Source organism: Dipodomys spectabilis, unplaced genomic scaffold (assembly GCF_019054845.1).
Source record: "Dipodomys spectabilis isolate Male_0828 unplaced genomic scaffold, ASM1905484v1 ptg000096l, whole genome shotgun sequence".
Classification (NCBI taxonomy): Eukaryota; Metazoa; Chordata; class Mammalia; order Rodentia; family Heteromyidae; genus Dipodomys; species Dipodomys spectabilis.
This window is the reverse complement of record NW_024870773.1, coordinates 10,142,501-10,155,326: the sequence shown is the minus strand read 5'-3', so window position 1 is coordinate 10,155,326 and position 12,826 is coordinate 10,142,501. Positions and strand designations below refer to the sequence as shown.

At 48.6% G+C, this 12,826-nt stretch overlaps 1 protein-coding gene across 1 annotated transcript; it reads left to right on the top strand.

Moving 5' to 3' along the window:
* Positions 1-9,223: 9,223 nt before the first annotated feature.
* Ptf1a (pancreas associated transcription factor 1a) lies at positions 9,224-10,589 on the top strand. Its single transcript, XM_042685867.1, has 2 exons — positions 9,224-10,019; positions 10,390-10,589. Exons 1-2 carry the CDS (start codon positions 9,224-9,226, stop codon positions 10,587-10,589), a joined length of 996 nt encoding a protein of 331 aa, XP_042541801.1.
* The last annotated feature ends 2,237 nt before the right edge of the window (positions 10,590-12,826 follow it).

Genomic DNA, 12,826 nt, shown 5'->3' with positions numbered 1-12,826 from the left:
ATGGCTCTAGAAAAATCAGAGCTTATGGAATTAGCACATCCAGTCCCAGCGATGGAAATCATCACCTCAGTAGGAAGATGGAAGTCAGGTGCTGGTGGCTCATGAATATAAGCTAGCTACTCAGGAGGCTGAGATCTGAGAATCATGATTCAAAGCCAACCCAAGCAGGAAAGTCTATGCGACTCTTATCTCCAATTAACCACTAGAAAACTGAAAGTGGAGCTGTGGCTCAAAGTGGCAGAGTTCTAGCCTTGTGCAAAACAGTTCAGCGACAGCACCCAAGCCCTGAGTTCAAGCCCCAGGACGGGCACCTCTTCACCCCCCCCCCAAAAAAAAGGAAGATGGAGTGTAAACACAACTACTAATCACAGGAAAATGAGCAAAATGTGAGGCCACTGTATCCTACAGCCAAGCTGGCTATTTTCTCCTCCCAATAACATGAATGTGCTAATGAGAATGGAGATGTGGGAAGGGAAACAGCTTCCTCCCCACCCCTGTGCTCAAGGTCATGCTACCAGTCTAACTGGTGACTCAGAGGAGACCCACACAAGGGAGGCAAGAAGGAGACACTTGTATACCTCCCTCCACTGCCCAAGTGCCCTGGATGTGCTCTACACAGCTTTTCTCTGAGGGGCAAACTGGATAAAGGGACTACTTTTCTAGTGCCCTCTTGGTAGCCATTAGCAAAAAAGTTAGAAGTGGATGGAATCCTGCCTACTCCATTCTAAGACTAGCTGAGTACTAAATGTTCAATGTCAGTGGAAAATCGAGCTCACTAGTTGTTGCTCTATGCTGATATTTGCTTCCTTTAAACCTAGGAGGTTGGCAGTGGATCAGCAATGAAAGAAGAATGACTCCGAGCTGATTAGGAGGCTCCCACTATCCATTACCAATGATAAACTCACCCAGTCCATCATTTGTTATTGCCTACCAGTACTACATAACTGAGCGGCTACTAGTATGTGCTCAACTGTGTTTCTATGCTTTGCATTTGCTAGCTCAATCTTCCAAGTAACCAAATGAAATATTTAATGTATAAAGAACATTAAATATTTAATGTATAGTGACAAAACATTGGCCACAGGGGCTGGGAAGGTGGCTCAGTGGTAGAGCGCTTGCCTTGTATGCCTGAGGCCCTGGGTTCTATTCCTCAGCACCACATAAGCAAAAAGAAAAAAGCTGGAAGTGGTGTTGTGGCTCAAGTGGTAGAGCGCTAGCCTTGAGCTGAAGAGCTGAGGGACAGCGCCCAGGCCCAGAGTTCAGACCCCATGACCAGACCCCCCCCCCAAAAAAAAACATTGGCCACAGCTGGAAACATGCAGAGTGCTCATTTCTTTCTAAGAAATAAAACCAGTATCTAGGATTTTTGGGATTTTGGGGTTTTTTTTCCATACTGGGGTGTTCTTGACTAACCTGGACACTTCTCTGCTTGAACCAGGCATGGTACCTGCTATATGCTTCTTCCAACATGGATTAACTTTGCTGAGAAAAAGGTTTTTTTTTCTAAACAAGATTTTAAGGAGACAATCACAATAATGCCACTTCAGTACCTAACATCTCGAGGACCACAGATATAAATGGAAGGTGTTATGGATAACCAGGAAGGAAAAATTCTGAAGGAATCATGGCCTACCACGCATGGAGTAAGGTTAGACCACAGACAGAATACAAAAGCAGAAAGTATGAACTGAACTGTGAGTTCCCAGACAGACTGAGTGATGGTGAGTGAAAATAAAATTATCCAACAACAAAACATTTGATGAACCCTCCTGTAGCCATTAAAGATGGTTGGTAAAGTTTTGGACAAATGATGAAATGGCACCAAGTGAAAAATGAAAGGAATTAGAAATACATAGAATAAAATAGATCACAATGCAAACATTAGTAGGTTGTAGGGCTGTAGATGATGCATAAAAATGTGGTAGTTTCCATGAGTTTAGTGACTTAAATGTTCTTTTACATTGCTCATTGCCCTAAATTTGTTTCCATGTTGATTGTATGTACAGAGTAACATTCCATCCAAGCCATTTCAACTGGACATTGTACAAGACTTAAAGAGGTACTCCCCTTGTTCCTAACTGTCCCTGCCAGTCCTTGCTGGTCCTGAATATCAAAGGGTATTTGATGTTTTGAAGATGACATAAGCTCATATTCAAGTTCTTTGAAAGGCTCCTCTAGGGCTTAAATGGAGAGACCACAAACTCTACCAGATACCTATGGCTCATGCCTATAATCCTAGCTGCTCAGGAGGCTGAGATCCAGAAGATTGCAGTTTGAAGAAGACTATAAAGTTGAGCTGGAGGTAGGTCTCAATTGGTAGAGAGCCAGCCATGAATAGGCAAATTCAGCTAGCACAAGGCCTTGATTTCAAGTCTTACAATCAGAAAAAATTCACAAGCTCCAGGATTTTTCTTTAATAATTTTCTGCTCAAACAAGACAAAAAGAAAAGAAAAGAATGTCTTGAATATATACACTGACAACTGTTGGTTTTTCTCCCCATTGCTTGAGGTTGAACCCAGGGCCTTGCACATGTTAGGCAAGTGATCTATCACTAAACTATACCTGGATATTCACTCTTCCTTAAAGTCAAGTAAAGTATACTAGATACACTAGCCTTTTACACTTAACAGTGTATATAGATCATTTCACCTCACTATAGCAAAAACAGCCTTAGCCTGACACCAGTGGCTTAGTTCAAAGCTAGCCAGGTCAGAAGAATCCATGGCACTCTTATCTCCACCTAACCAGCTAAAAGTTGGAAGTGGATCTATGGCTCACGTGGTAGAGGGCCAGGCCCTGGGTTCAAGCCCCAGCACAAGTGTACACACACACACACACACACACACACACACACACACACACACACAAGCAGACTCGCTTTGTTTATGGCTGCTAGTCTGTTATATGGATTCATTCAAACCCCCATCACAACATGATGAAACACATATAGCTTTGCAATGAAACCAACAGAAGGAAAAGTCTTCCTGTTTCTATTAAATTCTTTCTTTCCATGCCTCAATATGGAGGTCAAGACACAGAAGTCTGATAATAATGACTAACAGTGTTTACATTTCTAAAGTTCAAACACCTTTCCAGAATATCAGGACTGAAGGACAGAGCTCAGAAGCTTTGCTATTCATCAAACAAACCTTGGTGTGACAGAAAACGCTTATTTGGATAATTATATCAGTACCAAAGTGTTTCTCCATTTAGAAATTAATGTTTAACTTAGAGAAATGTAAAGGCAAGAAGGAAGAAGGCTGGTGTTCAGCAATGACTTCTCTCTATTTCATAGTAACCCTATGTTTCCTGTCCTCGGTATTAAATGAGACATAGCCCAGCTTTATTTAGTTTTATGTGTTTTTTTCAGGCCATGCAGTCTCAGACAAAACAGGGTATCATGAGTGACCTGTTGCTGTGGATTGAGAAACCCCACTCTTTTCTGTTATAAATCCACTCATTTCCACTGTGGCTCCATCAATGAATAACACCAGCTATGCTGCTCTGGGCCAGTTAGTCATTCTTGGTCTGTTTTCACTTGGAAATGATGAAAAAATATTTATCTTCTCCATTTGAGCAGACTTAGGGGTGCCTAAGCTGATCTATGTGACAGTCATATTTTATCAACCACATTAAATAAAGATGAGTGTGAGGGGGGGTTGGTGAAGAAGTTGTCGGGAAGGCATACATTTGGAATCAGCCAAACCTGGTGCTGGATTCTGGCTCTTCTCACTGAGCTTACAGCCTTGGAGGGAAAGCTGAGCCTCCGTCAGCCACCTGTTCAGCAAGAAAAGCTGTGCTTCCATTTACAGAAGCGGAAGGGTAAATGAGAAGCATATTTGAAAGCCCACACTGTTTCTTTCCATCTTTTCTAGAATGAATCAGTATTATCTGCTCTATCTCAAGTCTAAGTACTTGTTCTGCAAACCAAAGCAAGGAGCTCACAAATTAGTGAAAAGGAGAGTAGGTAAAATAAAGATCATTATGGCACCTGAAGACATGAAAGAAGTTGGTTAAGAATGGAGAGAAGTAATTCAGAAGGTGATCAAGGATGGGAAAACAGGACAAGGCAGCAGGAAGGCCTTAAACTTGTGTTAAGGAGTTCACGGGGCTTGGCTGTAGCTCATGCTTAACATGCATGGGCCCCAGATTCTATCCTCAGCATTATCACACAATAGAGTTTAGCATCACCTTAAGACTATCATTTCTAGGATGGGAGAAAATGCCATATGATCAGAGTTGGACCATCTGGGTGGAAAAATCACCCATCATCTATTTAACGTGACTTCCCTTGTCAGAGAATATCCACCCCACCCCCTCCCTACCTCCATCCTAGACTGAATTTAGCATCCTTTGTCTTGGCTGGCCTGAGGGATTTCTTGCTCAGATGTTCCCATTGCTCCACCTTGTAGAGTGCTGTGGGCCACACAATCAGCCAATTGGAGGCCAGGAAAGAGGTCATTGTTCACATAGGTTGCTTTAGTAGAGGCCTGGACTGACTATAATGCTCATCAACTCAAATATTCCTGTAACAGAGACTGGTGAAGGACCGGAAGTTGCCTGCTCTCAGCAACTAAGAGAACCAGATCAGGCAGAGGCTGATTGGGTCTGACATTACCTGCTGTGTGACCCCAGGCAAGTCACTGAACCTTTGGGGCCTTTCAGCATGAATTCTGATTTGATCGATTCTGGTGTGTTTTTCTTCTTCAAATCTATCGATCTATATTTATATACATTTGTTTTGTGGCAGGGCCTTGCTACAATAGCCCAGGCTAGCTTCAAACTCAAGATCCTCCTGTCTCAGCTTCCTTTGTGCTAGGATTACAGGCATGTGTCGCTATGCCCAACTTTCAAATCTTTTTCCAAGAACATAAGTATAAAGAGGGGCAGGTTGGGGGTATTGGACACTCTTATGAGGAAAAGAAAGAGACCTCTGATCAGAGATGGAGAGAGTACTGAAGGAAGAAGAGAGAGACACCAGAGAGGACAAACTACCCACCTGCACTCACCTTGTGTTTTTGAGATGAGGTGGAAAGGGAGATTATTCAAGCTAGGAGGAATTAGCCTGGACCCATTTGAAGGTGCAGAAAGACCATGAGCCACATCCACTAATAGGCCACAGGAGCTGTGTGGGATGTTCTGGGTTAAATGACTGCCTCCTGGTTTCAACAGTGTCTATATCAGGAAGTCAGGTGCTGGCCACGTGCTGAGCACTAGTAGATTGTTCCAGTGGGAAGCTGGAGGCCCGATGTTCTATTGTTCATGAGTAGTTTTTCCCCCTGAAATTCATCCTGTGAAGAGCAAGGGACCTGGGCTGTAACCCTCCTCTGTCAACTGTTCCCAGACACTGGAAATGGCCAGATGCGGTAGGAAACGAAGTTTTTAGGGACTCTTTGAAGAGAGGGAATGGGCTGGTGGTGTGAGGCCAAGGCTCAGCTTCTATGGCCCTGGCAAAGGGGAATGGAGAACCTAGGTGACGGGCTGAGGCCTATGAGGAGCCCAAGGGAGGTGCTGGGAGACCATGGAAGCTCAGGACAACAGGTTGGCATGGTGAGAGCATGGTGACAGACTTCAGAAAGTCTCAAGGTTTTACCAGGACTTGGCACCAGAACAGCCACGTGCCCCTTCACTTGCTCCCCCTGTGGGATGGAATGTCATTTTGTCAAGAGTTAGAGGTGTTTAAGGTTCAGGGACATCTGTCCTGAGGACAAAACATGGAGAAAAGAGGCTGGGACTGATGTCACCTTCTTTAATCCAAATTACTCAGAAGGTAGAGGTAGGAAGACTGTGGTTCAAAGGAAAAGTGAGAGATCCTACCTGAAAAACAAATTAAAAGCAAAGGACTTGGCTCAAGAGGCAGAGCACTTACCTAGTAAACACAAAGCTCCAAGTCCAACCTTTAGTACAATAACAACAGAAAGAAAGGAAGAAAGGAAGAAAGAAAGAAAGAAAAGAAGGAAGGAAGGAAGGAAGGAAGGAAGGGAAGGAAAGAAGGAAGTGAGGAAGGAAAAATAGAAAATAAGGAAGGAAGAAAAGAAAAGAAAAAGGCCCGAGCTTAGCAGAGAATGGGAGAGGCTTGAAACTCTGCAGCCATTTTCGATGCAACTCTAGTCTTTTGATCACAGGCCTCTCTCCAAGATTCCCACTGACCAAAGGAACCTGGAGTATGGAGAGGGAGCTGGAAAGAGGGTTGGAGCCTCCAACCTGGTAAGATAAGATTCAGTTCCAGCCTTCTCTTCTTTTCATCCATCCTGTGGCAGACAGCATTTGTGACCCCCCAGTGACCCAGAGAAAATTCCTGTTATTAGCACAGAAGTCTTTCTTCTTTTTATAGGAGAAAATAACAATCATGTCTTACTCAAAGACTCTGTGTGTGTGTGTGTGTGTGTGTGTATGTGTGTGTGCATGTGTGGGCCAGCAGGCCTTATCCTAGCTTCCCAACAAGGCCAGTAGCAGCCAGCCAACAATTCTCTTAAGGAAAAAAAAATGGAGGCAGGGGTTGGAAGAGAAAAAAATGGGGACAGGGAAGATTTTGAGAATAAGTGAGAGTTTTCTTTCTTCTTCCTACTCCCATGTCCATCCAGGTAGCCCCAAGAAATGCCCAGAATTTCCATCACCAAATCAATTTCCCATGAGTTCACCTAATGCCCAAGGTAAATTTCCTGGAACATGTGTGTGTGTGAGTGTGTGTGTGTGCACGTGTGCACGTGTGCACATGCGCACACATGCATCAATACCAGAGCCTGAACTCAGGGCCTGGCTGATCTCTCTTAGCTATTTTGATCAAGGCTGGTAGTCTACCACTTCAGCCACAGATTCAGAGAGTGGTCTGGCTTTTTTACTGTAGATAAGAAATCTCATAGACTTTTCTGGGCTAGGCTGGCTACAAAATCTTGATCCTTAGATCTCAGTCTCTTGAGTACAGGTATGAACCACTGATGCTGGCAAACTCCTGGAACTCTTCTAAAATTTCACCAAACATAGGTAAAGGATGATTTCCTGTGGAATTTGTTAAAATCAAGTTGACTAAGAAGATACTCATTATACTCATTCACTCCCAGGTCTCCTAGCACCCCCTCCTCACATAACCATGACCCAAATGTACTTTTTCGAGGACCACTTTAGACACATCAGAAAAAGCATCTGAGCCTCCTGAAGAGGACATTTGAGCTGGGAATGGTGGCACACATCTATCATCCCAGAACTCTAGAGGCTGAGGCAGAAGGTTCTCAAGTTCAAGGACAGCCTGGGCTACATTAAGAAATCTTGTCTCAAAAGAGTGTGTGTGGGGGGGTGCCATTTGTGGTTATCTGTTCCACTTGCAAGTTCTCTGATCTGTTCAAAGAGAGAGGAGGGGCACAGAAATGCACAGGAGTCACTGGCTGCCTCTCTATTCTTGACACCACCCCAAACACACCCTGTAATGGTCCGGGGGTGGGGGGCTCAGAAAATGACAGCTCAGTCTCTATCACAGGGAAGCTGTCCTTGTTTGCCCAAGCCCCCTCGACTCCAAAGAAGCGTAGGCCAAGAAAAAGATCTTGTAGTATATAGTTGATCTTTGGGTGTTAGAGCTGTCTGCAGCGCTTGGTAGTCAAAAGTAAGGCAGTGTGTGATCTTCCAAGCTCTTATACAGTTTGGCCTTAATGTCTCAGCTTTAGAATTCAGCTCCATACAGTGAAATGTCTGAAATCAGGAAGGGTATTTTGGGCACTGGATGTTGAGGGGATTCTGACTAGTCCCCTTGAGCCTCTGCTGGAAGAATTGATTGGCTGGGAAGTTGACTCTAGTCCTGGGTTGAGAGAGTAAATCCAGGGCTGAGATTCCGAAATCCCTCGGGGTGGAAGTTGGAGCGCGCGGGTTTTCACAGAACTCACCCGGACCTTGAAAGTGTCTCTTTGTTGTTTTCAAACGGAGGAATTCAGGTTCGGCTGCAATCTGTGATAAAGTGGGGCTGCAATCTGTGATAAAGGACCAGGGCGCACACGTTTTGTATTTGCTTAAAAGGAAAAAGAAAAAAAAACACCCACGAAAACAAGAGAGAAAGGTCGAGAAAGAAAGCCAAAAATAATTTAAGGATGGTCCCGGTGGCCAGTTAGAAAGGTGAGAGAATGCGGCTTTGAAAACAGTTTACACTCTGCCCTTTAACTTCAATGCCTTTTCCTCCGACAGCTCCCGAGCAGACGTTTCAATTGACTCCTTTTGTACCGAGTTTATTGCTCAGAACCCCTAGGGTCTCGATTTGCTCTCAGAAGAAACGCGCCCCACTGCGCCGCTCTCCGAGGCCGCCCCTCCCGTCCGGTCTCCTCCATTCCTTTCTCTGGACGGCGGGCGGGGAGGGGAGGCAGGGGAGCCGGGCCGGCCCCAGACTCCTCCTGGCCGGTTGGGAACGTCTGGAAAGTGGGCCCAGGCTATCTCCTCCAGCACATCCTCTGCTAACTACGCAAGCAAGAGCGATCCGAAAGTCTGGGGATACCATAAACACCCCAACCTGATTCCGGGCTGAGGCGCACTGCGGGCGGGTCAGCCCCAGCCAGTCACTGACCCCAGTCGCTCTCGGATTGCCAAGAGAGCCTGCGATTTCCATGCTGACCCGGAGAGAGAGCGAGAGGCGCGGGGAAAGAATGCGCTCTCGCACCCGTAGGCTCTTTTGTGGATGCGGATGCGCAGAGACCCGGGGTGTGGCTTGCGCTGCGCTGCGCGCGCGGAGCCACAGCGGCCGCCGGGGCCGCAGGTGTCCCCGGGAAGCTGCAATCGGGGCAGGTACCGAAAGGCTGCCCGAAGGGTAGGAGGAGCCCCGCCTGCCTTCACCCCTAGAGCTGTGGTGCCTTTCACCCCGCCCCCCGCCCCTAGCCACCGTCTCCAGGCCCCCAGGTCCCCTCCCCGCCGGCGCCCCGTGCTCTGATTGGCTGGCGCGCCGGGTTCCTGGCACGCGCCTGTGGATGTAGTTATAAGAATCCTCGCGTGCCAGCCCTCAGTTTCAGCAAGTCCGCCCCAGCCCTCCGCAGCGCAGCGCGGGCGCCAGCCAGAGCGCAGCGGCCCCAAGCACTCCAGGGAGGCCCCGGAGGCGGGGAGCCCCGCGGCCGCCCGTGCCTCCTCCCCTCCACCCCCCAACTCCAAGAACAAACCCCAGGAGGGAGGGGCCGCGCGCGGGACCCGCGAACTACAGCCAAACCCAACGGAAGCACCACTCGGCTGTCCCCACGGCCCAGGGCGGCGGAGAGCATGGAGGCGGTGCTGCTGGAGCACTTCCCCGGAGGCCTGGACGCCTTCCCGGCCGCGTACTTCGATGAAGACGACTTCTTCACCGATCACTCCTCCCGGGACCCGCTGGAGGACGGTGATGAGCTGCTGGTGGACGAACAAGCCGAGGTGGAGTTCCTCAGCCACCAGCTGCACGAGTACTGTTACCGCCGCGACGGGGCGTGCCTGCTGCTGCAGCCCGCGCCCCCGGCCGCCCCGCACGCGCTCGCCCCGCCGTCCCTGGGGGGCCCCGGCGAGCAGGAGGGTGGCGGCGGCGGCGGCTACTGCTGCGAGGCAGGGGCGCCCCCCGGCGGCTTCCCCTACTCCCCCGGCTCACCACCCTCGTGCCATGCCTACCCGTGCGCCTCGCCTGCCGTGCTGTCCCCCGGGACGCGGCTGCGTGGGCTGAGCGGGGCAGCGGCGGCGGCGGCGGCGGCGGCTCGGCGGCGGCGACGGATCCGCTCCGAGGCGGAGCTGCAGCAGCTGCGGCAGGCGGCCAACGTGCGCGAGCGGCGGCGCATGCAGTCCATCAACGACGCCTTCGAGGGGCTGCGCTCACACATCCCCACGCTGCCCTACGAGAAGCGCCTCTCCAAAGTGGACACGTTGCGCTTGGCCATCGGCTACATCAACTTCCTCAGCGAGCTCGTGCAGGCCGATCTGCCACTGCGCGGAGGTGGCACGGGAGGCTGCGGGGGCCCGGGCAGCAGCAGGCGCCTGGGTGGAGACAGTCCGGGCAGCCAGGTTCAGAAGGTCATCATCTGCCATCGGGGCACCCGTAAGTGCGCCCACGTTTCTATTCAGGGTTGATGAGCCTGGAAGGGACTGGGGACGGGGTGGACGGATGCAGACGGATGCGCGGACGCACAGATCGCCAGTGGGCACCAGTAGCCACCAGTGGGCAAGCTGGGGTCCAAGCTTTCCCAGGGTTTTTGTTCTGACACTTGGACAAGGCTAGGAGGGCACGCGACCTCGCCAGATCTGTAGCTCCTGTGGGATTCCAAAGAGAGGGCTCTAAAGGGTGGAGGGGTGGAGTGAGAGGGTTTCTCTGGTGTAGTGAAGAAGCCTTTGAGGGGATCCTGAAGGACCCACAGGGGACCACTGGAAATGTGGTTGGGTTTATCAGTCTGCTTTCTCTTCCTCCCCAGGGTCTCCTTCCCCCAGCGATCCGGATTATGGCCTCCCACCCCTAGCAGGCCACTCTCTCTCCTGGACTGATGAAAAGCAACTCAAAGAGCAAAATATAATCAGAACAGCCAAAGTGTGGACCCCCGAGGACCCCAGGAAACTCAACAGCAAATCTTTCAACAACATAGAAAATGAACCGCCTTTTGAGTTTGTGTCCTGAGAAGACCCTCCCCCGCCCCCCCCAAAAGTTCTCAGGGCTGAGGATCTGATTATATCTCTGTGCATATTGTACATGTAAATATCTATAACGTAAATGTAATTTAAGAATCACGTTTTCTAATGGCAATCAACTGTTATTTATCTATTTATTATCCTGTCGAATTGATGAAATAGATTATCACTTGTCAAATATATAATTTATATAATTTATCCTGATCTTTTTTCTAAAAAATATGCAATAGCCAATGATTTCCCTGGCACCTTTGGGCAGAACTCTGAGTTGTTGGAAGAACTCTAGCCAGTAAACTTCATGCTTATTTATTGCCAGATGTGGTTTATTACTAAGCATTGTTAATAAATTTTGTTTACACCTTTTTTCCCTAAAAGTTGTTTCTTTAGACTGTGAAAAGGGCATACAACTCTAAAAATAATTGGTAAATTAAAAAAAAAAAAAACGAAATCAGAGAGTCAGATTCAGAAACCACATTTGGATTTGACCTGAAAGGAAGGGGTTTGAACCTTAGCTCTACATCTGCACTGCCTCCCACGGATGTTAACAACTCTGCCTTTATTCATATCCTATGAAATCCCCATGAAGCAAAGGAAATGTGGATTACTTATTATTCCCATTTTTCAGAGGGGCAAGTTGAGGCTCAGAGATGGTGTTGCACCCACCCTGTGTATTCCTAGTGTATAAAAGTGAATGGACTGCACCCAATGGGATCTAGGGGCTAGTTTCTGGACTTAGGCCAGGAGAGGGACCTTTCTGCTTCCACGAGTTGAGAGGAGAAATGGTTGCTTTTGGGATAAAGCTACACCCCTTCCACAGTTAACAGCTTTTGGAACCTGGGACAGGGCAGGCAGGAATGCTGACCATGGAGGGGGGGGAGTGGGGGTGTGAAAGGGGAGAATGCAACAAAATCCAGTTGCTGAGTTTTCTTTCTTTCTTTCTTTTTTAAGTAAAGAAGGATCTCATCTGCTCCTTCTGTCACCTGTAAAACTAGATTATTTCTAAACCTGCCTTCCATTAGCCTTCACGCACATTTTGGAACTCGGAAGGAAGGCCAAGCCTGGGGCGGAGGGCTCAGGATCGCCCCCTCGCGGTAGGGAGATGAACCGAGGTGAAGTCCAGGGTGTTCAGCCAGAAAGCTCAGGAAGTGGGAGCTGGAGCTACTCTGGCCCCGCGGCCGGCCACAGGCGCCTCCTCGACCCTCTAGACCCCATCAGTGTGGGCTAGAGCCGAGGTACCAGGTGACGGACCACGAAGCTGACGCTGGCGCGCATAGGCACAGACCAGGAGACACGCACCTTAGTGTGGACCCAGGGTCTTCTTGGCGTGCAGTCCCCCATCAGGTGAGCTGCTAACTTCCTGGCTCAGCAGCGGCCTGGTCAGTCTAGGTGCAATCGCCAATCATCTCCAATCCCTACGGCCTGGCAATAGGACAATATGCCGGCAGCATGCTAATTGCTTTAACCTAGTTTCAGACCCACCGAGGGATTCCCCGCGCGCCGCGGGTGCTATGGACTTGGTCCAAGAGTAATTAAAGCGAGGCTGCCAAGCTGACCCCACAGAGAGGCCTGGCTAGACACGCGAAGATTCTGGGTCGCGAGACTCCCAGGAGACACCCTTGGACATGGACCTTTCACTCTCTCCAGTCTTCCCATCCTCTCCCGTCCCCACCCCCCAAAAGATGACTTCACACTGGAGAGGATTTGAAAACGAGGAGAGGGGAAAAAAAATAATTCGATTTTGTCTTGTATTAGAGCCTCATTAAACACGAAAGTTGCTTTTGCACAAATGCCCCCATCAGGCATGTAATCTCATTACACTCATTAGAAAGTCAAATGTTTAGACTTCATTATAAGGTAGGGAAGTGTTGTGCCGTCTTTTTCTGCACTCTGTAGACCTGTCCTTCCGTTTGGATCTGGCAGCATAGAACTCCTCCGTTAAAACACTACAACCATTGTGATGTGGTACCTTTTATTTTGCGTGCCACTTATTTTTTGTGTGTGTGAATCAATGCAGCAACACATCCTTTAGTGCAGTGCAGATGAAGCGGAAGGGGCGAGCTGAGCATGCAAAACACCAGGGGCTCTATCTTGTCACTCTCGTGTCCTGACTTGGCAAGTCCCTTTAAGAGCAACCTTCAAAGAGACTGACAGTTTCTTTTTATTTACTCATAATCCATTCATTCTAGTGTAGCAATTCTTTTTTTTAAAAAAAAAATGCAACACTAA